Source organism: Melitaea cinxia, chromosome 25, assembly GCF_905220565.1.
Source record: "Melitaea cinxia chromosome 25, ilMelCinx1.1, whole genome shotgun sequence".
In the NCBI taxonomy this organism is placed as follows: domain Eukaryota; kingdom Metazoa; phylum Arthropoda; class Insecta; order Lepidoptera; family Nymphalidae; genus Melitaea; species Melitaea cinxia.
The window spans coordinates 1,974,846-1,990,002 of NC_059418.1; the positions used below are offsets into that span (position 1 = coordinate 1,974,846).

The 15,157-nt window shown below is 41.2% G+C and overlaps 1 protein-coding gene and 1 long non-coding RNA gene across 2 annotated transcripts in view; one reads left to right on the forward strand and one right to left on the reverse strand.

Annotated features, from left to right (window-relative positions):
• Positions 1 to 14,669, forward strand: part of LOC123665811 (cytoplasmic FMR1-interacting protein) — a 57,192-nt gene extending 42,523 nt beyond the window's left edge. Inside the window, exons 23-28 of the mRNA XM_045600049.1 lie at positions 5,999 to 6,077; positions 7,557 to 7,651; positions 8,182 to 8,363; positions 9,953 to 10,015; positions 10,594 to 10,741; positions 14,368 to 14,669. Of these exons, the coding sequence (XP_045456005.1) occupies positions 5,999 to 6,077; positions 7,557 to 7,651; positions 8,182 to 8,363; positions 9,953 to 10,015; positions 10,594 to 10,741; positions 14,368 to 14,523 (723 nt within the window). The 3' untranslated portion in view covers positions 14,524 to 14,669. The remainder of the gene's footprint in view (positions 1 to 5,998; positions 6,078 to 7,556; positions 7,652 to 8,181; positions 8,364 to 9,952; positions 10,016 to 10,593; positions 10,742 to 14,367) is intronic.
• LOC123665817 lies at positions 275 to 1,527 on the reverse strand. The gene is made up of 2 exons (XR_006745115.1): positions 1,440 to 1,527; positions 275 to 362 (listed from the first exon to the last, which is right to left on the reverse strand). It is a non-coding gene; the product is annotated as an uncharacterized LOC123665817 (long non-coding RNA).
• Positions 14,670 to 15,157: the final 488 nt, after the last annotated feature.

Genomic DNA, 15,157 nt, shown 5'->3' on the forward strand with positions numbered 1-15,157 from the left:
ATCCGCCGGGTTGTCTGTTGACGGTACGTAGCACCACGTGTGACCCTCGGTAATTTCTTGAATTTCATGAACACGGTTTCGTATGAAACTTTTCATTTGAAGAGGTGATGTCTTCAACCATCCTAAGACGATAGTTGAATCACACCAAAACCGACATTTACTTATATTTAGAGTTAAAGAGGCTAGTACCTTAGCGCACAACCTTGCAGCAAGCAAGGCTCCGCAAAGCTCAAGACGAGGCATTGTCGTTGGCTTTATCGGCGCTACTCTATTCTTAGAGGTCAAGAGGTGCACAGTCACTAGCCCTGATTTATGCACAGAACGAATATACAAACAAGCACCGTATGCTCGTTCTGAAGCGTCTGAAAAAACATGAATTTCTAAAATATTAAAAGCATCACTTAGAACCCAACGGGGAATTTTTAATTCATTAAGGGAAGACAACCGACTCGCAAAAGCTAACCAACGATTTTTAACTTCAGAACACACTTCATCATCCCATGAATATTGCTCAATCCATAACCTCTGCATTATAATTTTAGCCTCAACAACGCAGAGGCCTACAAGGCCTAGTGGGTCATAAATTTGACTGATGACACTAAGAATGTGACGTTTAGTTACTTTTTTATGAAGTTCAATATTAATTGAAAATGACAAAATATCAGAATCACATATCCAGCTGAGACCTAAAGTTTTTGAAGCAACATTAGAATTAGTTTCTGAAAATTTTAAAATATTGTTCGTTTTATCATAACAAGGAGATATTTGTTTTAAAATTGATAGATTATTAGACCTTAATTTTCTTAAATTAAATTTAGCTGATTCTAAGGTAGATATTACGCCCTTGCAAAGTGTTACGGTATTGGCAATAGTAGAAGACCCCCCTATATAGTCATCCATATAAAAATCTTTTTGTATAGACCGTTTCACATCATCATCAAGGACATTGGATGCTAATGTAACCAAACATTTAGTGGCTAAGTATGGCGCAGATGCCGTGCCATAGGTCACCGTATTAAGAGTATAAGTTTTTAATGGTTCATTAGAATTATAACGAAAAATTATCTGTTGAAGAGAGCGTTGTGACGGATTGAGTTCAATCGCTCTATACATTTTTTCAATATCTCCAGTCACGACATACTTATGTTGACGGAAACGTATCAAAATGGAGTAAAGATCTTCTTGTACAGTTGGACCGACCATCTGGATGTCATTAAGTGACACGCCTGAAGAGGTGGCCGCTGAAGCGTCGAAAACTGTTCGAAGTTTTGTAGTAAGGCTCGACTCACGGATGACACCGTGGTGAGGTAAAAAATAACTAATTGGTTGAAGACAACTGTGTAAAGACTCCTTATTTTCTGTTATGTGACCAAGACGTTCATATTCTTTCATGAACTCAATATATCTATTCTTAAAAATAGGATCTCTTTGAAACTTACGTTCTAATGATAAGAAACGATATTTTGCCTTTTGATAAGATTCGCCTAAGACTGAAGGATGTTTTTTCAGTGGCATTGAGACTACAAAACGGCCATCATTCTTCCGTGTAGTGTTTTCAAAAAAATGCTGTTCACAGGCACGTTCCTCCGGAGACATGGAGTGCACAGTTGTTACCGAATCTAATTCCCAGAAACGAGACAAGTCTGGATTTAAGCTTTCATTTAAAAAATTACAAATAAAAGGAGAAGAGTGTGATTTAGGACGAGCAACATAGCCTGACACCAACCAACCCAGTTTCGTTTCATAAAGTTTAGGTAAATGTTTACCTAAATCAATAGAATTTTTTCCTAAGACTGACCAGAAAACGTCGGCCCCAACTAGTATATCTATAGTTGCAGGCTTATTAAAAGAAGAGTCAGCTAAATTTATTCCTGAAGGAATTGGAATATCCTTAATATTGATAAAAGAAGATGGTAAAGCTTCGGTAATCTGAGGTAAAATGTGACACTCGATAGTAGCACTATAGTCGTTATAAAGAGACTTTATAGTAAGACTACAAGACTGTGTACTTTTTGAAATATTATTGTTAATACCTGTCACCGTGGTGCTCTCGTTACGTCGAGACAAACCCAGCTTACCGCAGAAAGAAGTCGTAACGAAGTTAGCAGTGCTGCCATTATCTAGCAATACTCTGGCTAAGTGCTCGACGCCCTTGCTGTCGTCGACCTTCACTCGCGCTGTGGAAAGCAAGACGAGTGGAGGAGTACTTAACTGTTTTAAATTAGTCGAATTAGCAAAGTTATTTACTGAAACAATAGGCTTAGTAGGCTCCGTTGTGTGTAAGTGCAAAAGCGTATTATGCCTTTTTTTACAATATTTACATGAAACAAGATTACATCTGTTTTCCATGTGCCCTGGCCGTAAGCAATTAAGACATACCTTAACATCCTTAGCCTTTTTTATACGATCTTCAATAGAAAGAGATTTGAATGTCTCACAGTTAAATAAGAAATGACTTTGATTACACATAGGACAATTTACTACTTTTTTATAAACATTTTGTGCTTTATTTATATTATAATTTGAATTTTGATTATGTTTTATATCTGCAAGAAAATTTGTGTTAGGTTTATTATAATCGTATTTTTGTGATTTTATAATTTTGCTTTCTTGTAATGTTTCTAATAAATCTGCTCTATTGCTAAGGAATGTCATAAAAATATCAAGTGGCGGTGGATTATTCAGGGAATTTCTATGTGTTTCCCATTCCCTACGAGTAGTTGTATCGAGCTTATCAGCCATCATATGAATGATTAAGGTGTCCCAATACTGAGTGGGCTGGTCTAATGTTGACAGAGCACGTAAATTTTTATTTGTGATGTCTATGAGGTGACGAATAGACTGAGAAGATTCTTTTTGTATTTGTTCAACGTTGAATAAAGCCTGTACATGATTGTTTACAAGTAATCTTTTGTTGTCATACCTACTGCATAATAATTTCCAAGCGTTCGCATAATTATCGCCTTTTACATCTAAACTATCAATAACCAATAAAGCACTATCTTTTAAAGACGCACGCAGATAATGCAATTTATTAATGTCATCTATATCAGACCTTGAGTGGATTAAAGATATAAATGTGTCCCTATATTCCAGCCAGTGTTGATAGTGACCATGAAAAGTGGGTATTGAAATTTTTGGTAATCTAACACAGTTAAATTTGGAACCACCTGCCTTTACATCCTCGAAACTCGCCATAGAACCATCCTGAAGATCACGCCGATGAGAGGGCTGCTCACCAAGTAAACCACGGGCCTTAGCAATAAGCTCGTGATACTGATTTTCAAAGTATTCGCGTTCCTGGCACTCATTCTCCAAATTATCCGTTAACATTTCAATGTCACACTGTAATTGGTCGAAAACAGTATATAAAGTATCGAATTTACTAAGTCTTGTTTTCTAATGTTTACGCGAATTTTACTCATTTAATAAAACACTTTTTTCGGATTTTATCGCGGTTTATTGTTAACTTTTGATTCCCGACGTTTCGGATACTTTACAGCAACCATGGTCACGGGAGGACGGGAGGAGTCCTAAAAAGAAAAGTTAACAATAAACCGCGATAAAATCCGAAAAAAGTGTTTTATTAAATTACTAAGTCTTCCTTCTAAATCTAACAATTGTACACTGCTTAGTTCCTTTGAAGGTAGTATATTAATAAAATTAGAGAAGATGGTTAATTTTGCTTTAATACCAGCACGCTTTTTAATTAACTTTTCCATCTTTGTTTCGGCCATAGCGTTAAAAATGCGATCGAATAGTAAAGTTTAATAAATTGAAAAAATAAACAAATAACAATATTCAACTATAATAAACTGATGAACTGAGTCGATTACGTAACTGAGAGAACTGCGAACAATAGGTGAGCGGACGACTGCGAGCCGATCGACACAAACTTTATAAATGTATAAAATGTGCAGTAATATTTTGCTTTTTAATCGATTAAATAAGGAATTTAAATTTTATTCCATTGAAATTATATAACTAAAAAAATCTCAATAATTCGTCTTACTTGGCACTCACTAAGTAAAGGTAGTTTTTAAGAAAAAAAAGGGAAAAATATAGGATGATAAAGGATTAATTGGAACGAACTCACAAGCTTAATCCATCCAAACGTAACGATGATGTTCGTTTCTTTGTTCTTTTTGAAGCGCTGCTGAAGTCCACACAGTCCGAAACGGCGATCCTAAAGGACCATTGTTAGTGTTCTGGTGAACGTTAAATTAATAGTAAGTTGACTGTATATACATATATCTGGTTTATTAGCCGTTTCAGGAACAATAATGTGAATGCAGCAATATTAAATGATAGTCTTAGGCGTCGGTTCAAAGTGTAGCTGACGTGTCGTAGGTCAAGCCGCCGATGTCCTCTCTCCGATCCGATGGTGGGGCTGTCCCTCCGTCCCTCGCCGCGCACCGCGCCCGAGGTGTTGCGTTAGTCCGCAACAACAAGTTTTTGGAAGTGTGATGATGATGACGATGAAGGTTGCGCTGATGTTCACGTTCGGGGTCACCAGTTTGGTAGTGTGAGAAACATGGTGTAGAGAGCCATTGAAAAGGGAGGATCCTCCAACCAGACGGTTGTTGTGTCTGGTGGGCTAACGCCCGGACGGTTGTTGTCGGGATCTTGTATATATACTTAATCACTTTGAAAACTCCGATAGCGCGATGTAGCATACGTCAGTTTTTTTCTCTAATTACGTAGTTTGTAGTCGTTCGTATTTCGCGCGATAGATGTCGCCACATTTGTAAATGCGAAAATGATTATTATTTTTAAAAGTGAAGCTACCATCGAATCGAAATGTGGATTCTGCAGAAGAATGGCCAAGAAACTCCGCAGTTACTCTTTTGATAATAATATATAAACTGTGTTTTAGTACAAAATTAGTAATATCCTGCATGAAGTACAGCGTCACTAAGTCCACACATCTTTAACACTGATATAATTCTGGAACCAAATATGTTCTGACTATTAAAAAGTTTTTAATATCCTTAATTATGTGATCGGATCAGATACGGAAGCTGCCTTACTGGCCCGTTTACCCAGTTTGTAGTGCTTTCTGCTCCGGCAGTTGTGTGTTCGATTCCCAACTCGAGTGTTAGTGTAATATACATATTCATTTATTTATATATAATTTTTATGTATGCGTTATTGTATATCGACAAAATATGTAGCTATATCAGTCGGCTGTTATCTATAACAAGCACTAAGTTGCTTACCATAGGAACAGACGACCGTGTGTGTATGTTGTAGATATTTATTTATTATTATTTATTTAAATATGATTCGTCGACCTATACAGATGAAGAAGCCTATGCTCAACAGTGGACCGTTTATAGGCTGATTTAAAATTTCGATCTACCCTCTTTACGTGGTATTTATATACGAGTGTATATTGTATAACGGACTATTCTCACGTTGGCGATCGAACAGTGCAGACCTCTGTAGTTATTAGTATGTCGTAATTAATATTGGAGTCCATAAAATGATTTGTTGAAAAATTGTAGCGGTTTGAAATACTAGGTGTACCATTTTTAACCGACTTCAAAAAAAGGAGGGTTTACTCAATTTGACCGTCTATATATATGTTCAGGGATAACTCCGTCGTTTATGAACCGATTTTGATAATTCTTTTTTTTTTGTTGGAAAGGAGATATCCCTAGTCTGGTACCATGATAAGGAAACCAGGATCTGATGATGGGATCCCAGAGAAATCGAGAGAAACTCGAAAATCCACATAACTTTTTACTGGGTGTACCGATTTTGATGATTTTTAATTTAATCGAAAGCCAATGTTTATCGTGTGGTCTTATTAAAATTTGATCAAGATCTGATGAGTACATTTTGAGTAATCTTTGATAACGCGTATTTACATGACTATTTTTTCGTCTACCTATGTTGTATTACTTGTCGATATAATTGAAGTCGGTTTTTTTTTTTCGTTTGCCTGCAAACACAATTATATAATTTCTAACCAAGCAGGAACTCTCCTTTCCAGGCACTCTCGCAAGAAGAAGTAACCGATCTACTACACGCGGCTCCCTTCCAGAACATTCTACCGCGTCCATACACCGCCGGTATGTATCAAATGTCTTACGTACGCTTCGTAACTTCTTTACGTACGCTTGGCTTGGGGATTAAGGTGATGAATGCGTGACGAGAGCGTTACGGAAAGTGTGATCGGGCGAGGCGAACGGAAGTTGAGAGGGAGATATAAGTTAGTGAAGATAGAAAGAGAGAGAGTTACACTTCGTAAGTTTTAGTTCCGTCGTGTGGTCTAAAGCACACTCGTTTTTTTATATGTGTGTTATATGTAAAACGGTATATCTATAGTAGGAGTTGCCATATAAAAATAAAAACTTATTTAATGAATATTGCCAACAAAACTGCATGCGGCAATTAATTCCCCAAAATGTCTCCGTCATAGGAGTGTCCGCGGCCAATAGCGGGAGCTTATATACTATATACTGTTGTATTTTAAGTAATATATTATATAATATTATTATATATCATGAAATGTTAAAGGCTATATAAAGCTACGAAATATTTTTAACTGACTTCAAAAAAGGAGCAGATTCTCAATTTGATTGTATTTTTTTTGGCTAAGCTTTAGACTAGGAAAAACCGAATTATGGGGTTTTTAGGGGGTGGAGGGTGTAGGGGAAGCAAGGTAACACTGCCACACTTCGAAACCCTATTTTAAGTTTTAGATACCCCGTTAAAGTTTTGAGATTAGAAGAAGAATTTAAAGCTATCATGATACTTTTGAGCTCCGCGTCTGACTTCACCTTAGCTTCGGCGCTGCGGGCAGTGCAATCCATGAGCCGTTTCGCAAGTTTATAATTTATTTTCGAACAGGAGTACGTAAAAACGATCTCGACTCCAAGATCACCAAACGATACAACTTGCGGTAACCATGTTTAGTTCCGTAGCTTTCAGTTGTTATATTCAAATTTCGCACTTGATATTAACATTTCAGACGTTAAGTTATTGTTTTCACACGGTTTTTTAACAAACGATACAACTGATGTTTAATGACTGAGTTATAGATGCTTTAAAAAAAAATGGCGCGCCACTTAACGTTTCGCTCCAAAGCAATGTAAGCATAAATTTCATTGTTTTTGTTTAAATAACTGTAAAGGCAAAAGTTTAAGACCATACAGCCTTGTTTCATGTTATGTTTTTTAATTAAATGTATTTTATTTTTATTTATTTACTGTTTTCAAAGTGTGACAATGGTACCAGGGGTAGCGTACTCCACCTTCCTCCCTCCCCCCACGATCCTGAAATTCGGTTTTTCCTAATCTAAAGCTCGTGCTGATCGACTTCGATTATTATTATTATTTTTTGAATCGAAAGATGGTGATTGTCATGTGGTCTCGTTTAAATTAAAAAAAAATCGACATCTGTCTAGAACTTTTTAGCTTATCTCTAATAATGTCCATTTACTTAATTGTTTTTTTCGTCTACCTTCGTTTTATTACTGGTCCGATGTAAGCAAACGTAATTATGACAATTTGTGTAGATATATTTAATTTTTAATAATATATCTGTAGAAGGTGAGAAACCGGAAACGAAGCAGAAGCGTCTAGAAGCGAAGTACGCCGCCCTACAGATCGTTCAGAATGTCGAAAAGTACGGAACAGCCAAGGTAAGACATAAAAAAAGTTTGTAGTTTAGTTCAGAAAATTTATTTAAGGTAGTCACGTGATTATTTTTAGCAATTTTTAACCCTCTAACCACTTTGGTGATGTCGAGCATTTACTTTATGCCCAATATCCAAAAATCACATATATCTTTTTCGTTTAAAGTTTTCGCAAATTTCAAAATATTATCTACAAACAAATACTGGTATAATCCAATCAATTTTGGAAACTAGTCGTCTTTATGCATTTTGCATTTGGTTTAGAAATCGCATTTAACGAAAAATAATAACAAGTGAAAGCTCATTACAGATCCCCCCCCCCCCTCCCTCTTTATGATAGTTCGTAATTTTTTGATAGTATTGTATTGTATTGTTGTGGGCTCGGTTTTCTGCATTTTGACGCAGAGGTTGTCCATAACGGAGTATTGTATTGTATTGTTGTGAGCTCGGTTTTCCGCATTAGACACAGAGGTTGTCCGTTATACTTTGAAATTTTTTGATAGTTGTGAAAGCGTATAAACGTGTCGTCCGCTCAGCAAAGCCAGCTGTCCCGCGAGGGTGACCTGCTGACGCGCGAGCGGCTGTGCTGCGGCCTGTCGCTGTTCGCGGTGGTGCTGCGGCGGCTGCGGGGCTGCCTGAGCGCGCCGGCCTGGCCCGCGCCGCCCGCCGCGCCGCACCACGCGCCGCTGCACGCCGACGACACGGCCGAGTTCCACAGGTGCGCGACGGGACGGGACGGGACGGGACGGGGACGGGTGACAGTGGCCCGCGCCGCCCGCCGCGCCGCACCACGCGCCGCTGCACGCCGACGACACGGCCGAGTTCCACAGGTGCGCGACGGGACGGGACGGGACGGGACGGGGACAGGTGGCAGTGGCCCGCGCCGCCCGCCGCGCCGCACCACGCGCCGCTGCACGCCGACGACACGGCCGAGTTCCACAGGTGCGCGACGGGACGGGACGGGACGGGACGGGACGGGACGGGACGGGACGGGACGGGGACGGGTGACAGTGGCCCGCGCCGCCCGCCGCGCCGCACCACGCGCCGCTGCACGCCGACGACACGGCCGAGTTCCACAGGTGCGCGACGGGACGGGACGGGACGGGACGGGACGGGGACGGGTGACAGTGGCCCGCGCCGCCCGCCGCGCCGCACCACGCGCCGCTGCACGCCGACGACACGGCCGAGTTCCACAGGTGCGCGACGGGACGGGACGGGACGGGACGGGACGGGGACGGGTGACAGTGGCCCGCGCCGCCCGCCGCGCCGCACCACGCGCCGCTGCACGCCGACGACACGGCCGAGTTCCACAGGTGCGCGACGGGACGGGACGGGACGGGACGGGGACGGGTGACAGTGGCCCGCGCCGCCCGCCGCGCCGCACCACGCGCCGCTGCACGCCGACGACACGGCCGAGTTCCACAGGTGCGCGACGGGACGGGACGGGACGGGACGGGACGGGGACGGGTGACAGTGGCCCGCGCCGCCCGCCGCGCCGCACCACGCGCCGCACCACGCGCCGCTGCACGCCGACGACACGGCCGAGTTCCACAGGTGCGCGACGGGACGGGACGGGACGGGACGGGACGGGGACGGGTGACAGTGGCCCGCGCCGCCCGCCGCGCCGCACCACGCGCCGCTGCACGCCGACGACACGGCCGAGTTCCACAGGTGCGCGACGGGACGGGACGGGACGGGACGGGGACGGGTGACAGTGGCCCGCGCCGCACCACGCGCCGCTGCACGCCGACGACACGGCCGAGTTCCACAGGTGCGCGACGGGACGGGACGGGACGGGACGGGACGGGACGGGACGGGACGGGGACGGGACGGGGACGGGTGACAGTGGCCCGCGCCGCCCGCCGCGCCGCTGCACGCCGACGACACGGCCGAGTTCCACAGGTGCGCGACGGGACGGGACGGGACGGGACGGGGACGGGTGACAGTGGCCCGCGCCGCCCGCCGCGCCGCACCACGCGCCGCTGCACGCCGACGACACGGCCGAGTTCCACAGGTGCGCGACGGGACGGGACGGGACGGGACGGGGACGGGTGACAGTGGCCTGCGCCGCCCGCCGCGCCGCACCACGCGCCGCTGCACGCCGACGACACGGCCGAATTCGGGACGGGACGGGACGGGACGGAACGGAACGGAACGGAACGTGACGTGACGGGACGAAGAAGATTTTATACTAAACACTTATAATTTTTTAATAAAAATTTGTGTTCTGGTTCTGGTCTGGAAAAAATAATAATTCAAAAACTTGAAAATTGTTTCCAAATAATATATTTATCCAATTTTGTGTAGATTGTGGTCAGCGCTGCAGTTCCTGTACTGCATCCCAGTTGGAGACACGCAGTTTACCGTTGAGTGAGTTGATTTCTAATTATTAGAAATGTGGCGACATCTATCGCGCCACATACGAACTGACGTGTCCTACATCGCGATGTTGAAGTTATCTGAGCGATTGAGACCAGACACAACTCCCGTCTGGTCGGAGGATCCTCCCTTTGCGACGATGGATGAGGAACTTTACACTCTATTCCCCACACTCCATAAAGAATAATATGAAAATTATAATTATTTTGTACTCATTCTAATTTTTACAATTTTATAACTTAGTTTTTTAGTGTCTTGTTTATATTGAAATGTGATTTTTTAAGTAAAACTTCTTTACGTACGCTTGATTTGGGAGTAAGCTGGTGAATGCGTGACGAGAGCGTTACGAAAAGTGTGATTGGGTGAGGCGAACGAAGCAAGAAAGAGATGCGAGCACACATTTTCATTCTCTCTTTCTCTCATAGCCAGTTACGTTTCGTATATCTAAGACACAGTGCGGGCCTATTGTGCAGGCCTGTCGCCAAAGAAGTTTTACTTCAGTCGTGTGGTCTAAAGCACACCCGTTTTTTAATTTACATAGATTTATCTATAAAATTTACTTTTACCAGGGAACTCTTTGGTGAGGGCCTACACTGGGCTGGGTGTACCATCATAGCCCTATTGGGGCAGCAAAGACGCTTCGAAGCTCTGGACTTCTGCTACCACATCCTGAGGGTTCAGCGCGTTGATGGAAAGGACGAGCTTGTCAAGGGAATCGTAAGTAACCAGTAATTTAGCCCGTATTGTTGGGCAACCAAAAGTTTGGATTTTCTGTTTGATTAAAAAATATTGATTGTTAAAAAAAAATAGTACAGCGAGTTTGGGTTGATATTTCTGATGGGATGATTGGAAGGTTTCTTTCACTATAAAAGTACAAATACAGAGACTAGTAACGCCAACTATATATTGTAATTGTGAATTAAGGAAACTGCATTTTGTTGTGCACTATTGTTCTCGAATACAATAATGAATTTACCGAGGTAGGGCACTCAAAATATGGAGCAGTCCGACCGGTAGTACCTCGACCTTACAGGAGATCACAGCTAAATAATACTGTTTTCAAGCAGTATTGTGTTACTGTTGGTGAGTAAGGTGACCAGCCGGCCTAGCATGCATACAACGAGATATCTCTTGACGAGAGAGAGAGATAATGTCTACATCGAGTATTTTCTCGATTACCCTAACATGCGCACTACGAGAGACAAAATTCTCTTCCGAAGACTTCGCCTTGTCGAGTAGAGAAACATTATCAACCATAATCACAACTGAATATCATTCTTATTTCTTATGACGTAAAGTTGAATTTACAAGGTTATTGACCAATTTCAAACGAGTGACACATGTTTTATTTAACAATGTTCTCGGCCTTTTGGCTAAGATAAAAAGTGTATATCTAATTTAAAAATTCTAATATGGAAAATAAAACGGCGTAAGTAAATGAATTTAATTATATATGTAAAACAATATGCTCGTGTTGTGCTTTATATCTTGTCGCACATTAGATAATTGTAATTCTATCACGCATTGTTTTTTTTTTTTTTAATTTTTAAAATTTTTTGAATTTTTGAAATTTTTTTTTTGATTATTGATTTTACTTTTATTCTATTTAATTTTATTTTTAGTTATTGATTTTTTTAATATAATTTTGTTTTGTTTTTTATTCTGAATGTTGTCTTGTCTTGTTGTACTAACCCAATATGGACTTATACTTTGGTCTGAAATAAAGTATTATTATTATTATTATTTAGAATAAGAAGCAACAGGGCGCAAATACGTTTTTTGTGTCATTATATGGCACACTTCACTCGACTTTTCGCATTTCCCGCTCTTCGTATACCGAAATTATATAATTATAATAGGGAAACGCCATGGTATACAAAAAATAGGCACCAGGTTTTATTTATTTTTTATTTATCGTCTTTCTCGTCGATAATATTGAAGACGAGAAGTTTCTCTTCCTAAAACGACAAAATTCGACAAAATTACGATGTCATGTTAGCTTCCGTTGAGATAAATATCACAGATCACTAAAATTGAATGATTATCTCTTCTTGACGTAACGAGAAGAGTATCGCGTGCACGCATGTTAGCTACTGTAGACATAGAGAGATAATACGAGAAAAGGGGTAGACAAAATTTTGTCGTGGCGCGCATGCTAGGCCTGCAGAGCTCCTGGGGATTGGGGATTGGGTCGGCAACGCGCTTGCGATGCTTCTGGTGTTGCAGGTGTCTATAAGCTAAGCTACGGTAATCGCTTATACCATCTGGTGAGCCGTACGCTTGTTTGCCGACCTACTTATATAAACTGTATATTCTTTTACTTCTGAACCGTAAGCGATAAAACTATTTATTTATTTATTATAAAACATTACTGAACATATAAAAGAACCATCCCAATACTTTATACGAATGCAAAGGCAGTTTTAACGCTCATAGCTATCTCTTTCCGGCAACCTTTATAAAAAAATTGCTTACCCGATAGATGCTGTCCTGTCTCAGCTGTCAAACGCAAGAACTGTGATCGATAAAGTCGTGATCAAGTTCTGGCTTGACCAAGACAAATAGGGATTCATTTTCATATATACATACAACGTGTTTTTAAACTGGCGTCCTTCCGTTTAGGGCCATATAGAGTTACGTGGAGGCATACCATAGCCGAAAGTATACGTTAAAAATTAAGCAGGGGTAGACAGCTTATTACCAGGTAGCTTTAAAATCGATACATTAAAAAAAAGTGGTGGGAAGACATGGGAATATTATATTGAGATTTGGTAAATAAACAAGATTTCTTTAGTTTGAATTCAATTTAAACTTTGTTCGTAACTTCACACAATGCACAGTAAAAATTCTATAGAGTGACAGCTTCTTAGAAAATGGCGCCATCTGGCGTTACAACATTTAAGAAAAGTAAGCAGGCAAAGAACAGCTAACATACAGCCTATAATTAATATTACATTTTATAAAATTTTATCCAATACATTAGCTATAAATAATTGACTTAACTGTAGGACTCAGGTGACTCGCTCATTGACAAAACACTCAAACACGATGGTCATTTTATAAATGATAATTATTTAAAAACTAATTTTATTATTTTTATTCAAGCTGCCCTTAAGCTTGAATAAAAAATATTGATAATTAAAAAAAAAATATAGTACTGCGAGTTTGGGTTGATATTTCAGATGAGATGATTGGGAGGTTTCTTTCACTATAAAAGTACAAATACAGAGACTTGTAACGCCAACTATTATTGTAATTGTGAATTAACAAAACTGCATTTTGTTGTGCACTATTGTTCTTGAATACGATAATGAATTAACCGCGATAGGGCACTCAAAATATGGAGCAGCCCGACTGGAGTAGTACCTCGATCTTACAGAAGATCGCAGCTAATACTGCTTTCAAGCAGTGTTGTGTTCCTGTTGGTAAGTAAGGTGATTAGAGCTCCTGGGGGGGGGGGGGGATTGGGGATAGGATCGGCAACTCGCTTGCGATGCTTCTGGTGTCGCAGGCGTCTATAAGCTACGGTAATCGCTTACCATCTGGTGAGCCGTACGCTTGTTTGCCGACCTACTTATATAAACTGTATATTCTTTTACTTCTGAACCGTAAGCGATAAAACTATTTATTTAATTATTATAAAACCTTACTGAACATAGAAAAGAACCATCCCAATACTTTATACGAATGCAAAGGCAGTTTTAACGCTCATAGCTATCTCTTTCCGGCAACCTTTATAAAAAAATTGCTTACCCGATAGATGCTGTCCTGTCTCAGCTGTCAAACGCAAGAACTGTGATCGATAAAGTCGTGATCAAGTTCTGGCTTGCCCAAGACAAATAGAGATTCATTTTCATATATACATACAACGTGTTTTTAAACTGGCGTCCTTCCGTATAGGGCCATATGGAGATACGTGGAGGCATACCATAGTCGAAAGTATACGTTAAAAATTAAGCTGGGGTAGACAGCTCATTACCAGGTAGCTTTAAAATCGACACATTTAAAAAAAAATGTTGAGAAGACATGGGAATATTAGCTATAACTAATTGACTTAACTGTAGGACTCAGGTGACTCGCTCATTGACACAACACTCACACACGATGGTCATTTTCTAAATGATAATTATTAAAAAACTAATTTTATTATTTTTATCAAAGCATTAGGACAAGAAAGTTTGCATACTTAGGTTGTAATATCGATTCTGATATTGTAGTTAAGTGGTAAGACGTCAGTTTAATAACAAGTTATATAGTTGGAAAAAGTGCCATATATACATAGGTGTATATACATAAATATTCGAGATCCAGGCTTTAACTCCCCCTCCTCTTTTCCCCTATAGCCCCTGAAGCGCATGGTGGACCGCATCAGGCGGTTCCAGGTGCTGAACTCTCAGATCTTCAGCGTGTTGGGGCGACACCTCGCCGCTGATGATGAACGGGCCGGCGTCGAACACGTGCGCTGTTTCCCGCCCCCCACCGCCTCGCATCACAACTAGGGGGGTGTGGAGATAGGTGACCAGCTAGTGGCGGAAACTAGATGACCATCTAGCGACTAGATGACAATCTAGTATGTGAAACTAGATGACTATCTAATGTGTGAAGCAAGATGATCGTTAAATAAATATAATTATGTAGTCTTCTATTAATGTATTATATAACTAGATATATATCTAGTTACTGCCCTGAATAATATATAAAAAAAAAACTTTTGAAACAGAATCATTTTGTCAAAATAAAAATGTTATTAATAAATTAGTTAGAAATGTATACTGATAAACTCCTAGTCCTTAAGGCCGGCCAGAAAGTCAGATGTACCACCTTTATATCTTGGAGGTGTTGCTTTAAATAGAGTAGAACGTTTTAAGTATCTGGGAGGATTTGGAGCGCTGGCCGAGCGCTGCAACATGCTGGCCCGAAGGTTTTCAAGGTGTACTGATAGTGTGGAGGTGACTCTGTTTAAGGCATATCACCAATCCTTCTACATCTGCAGCCTTTGGGTCAGGTAGACAGGCCCTGAGAGTCCAGTACAACAATGCAAGCCCAAGTTGCCGCGTTACTCCAGTGCCTCCGAAATGCCTACTACGAGGCGCGTTGATAGCTTTAATGCCATTTTTCGTAAGAGGTGTCCGG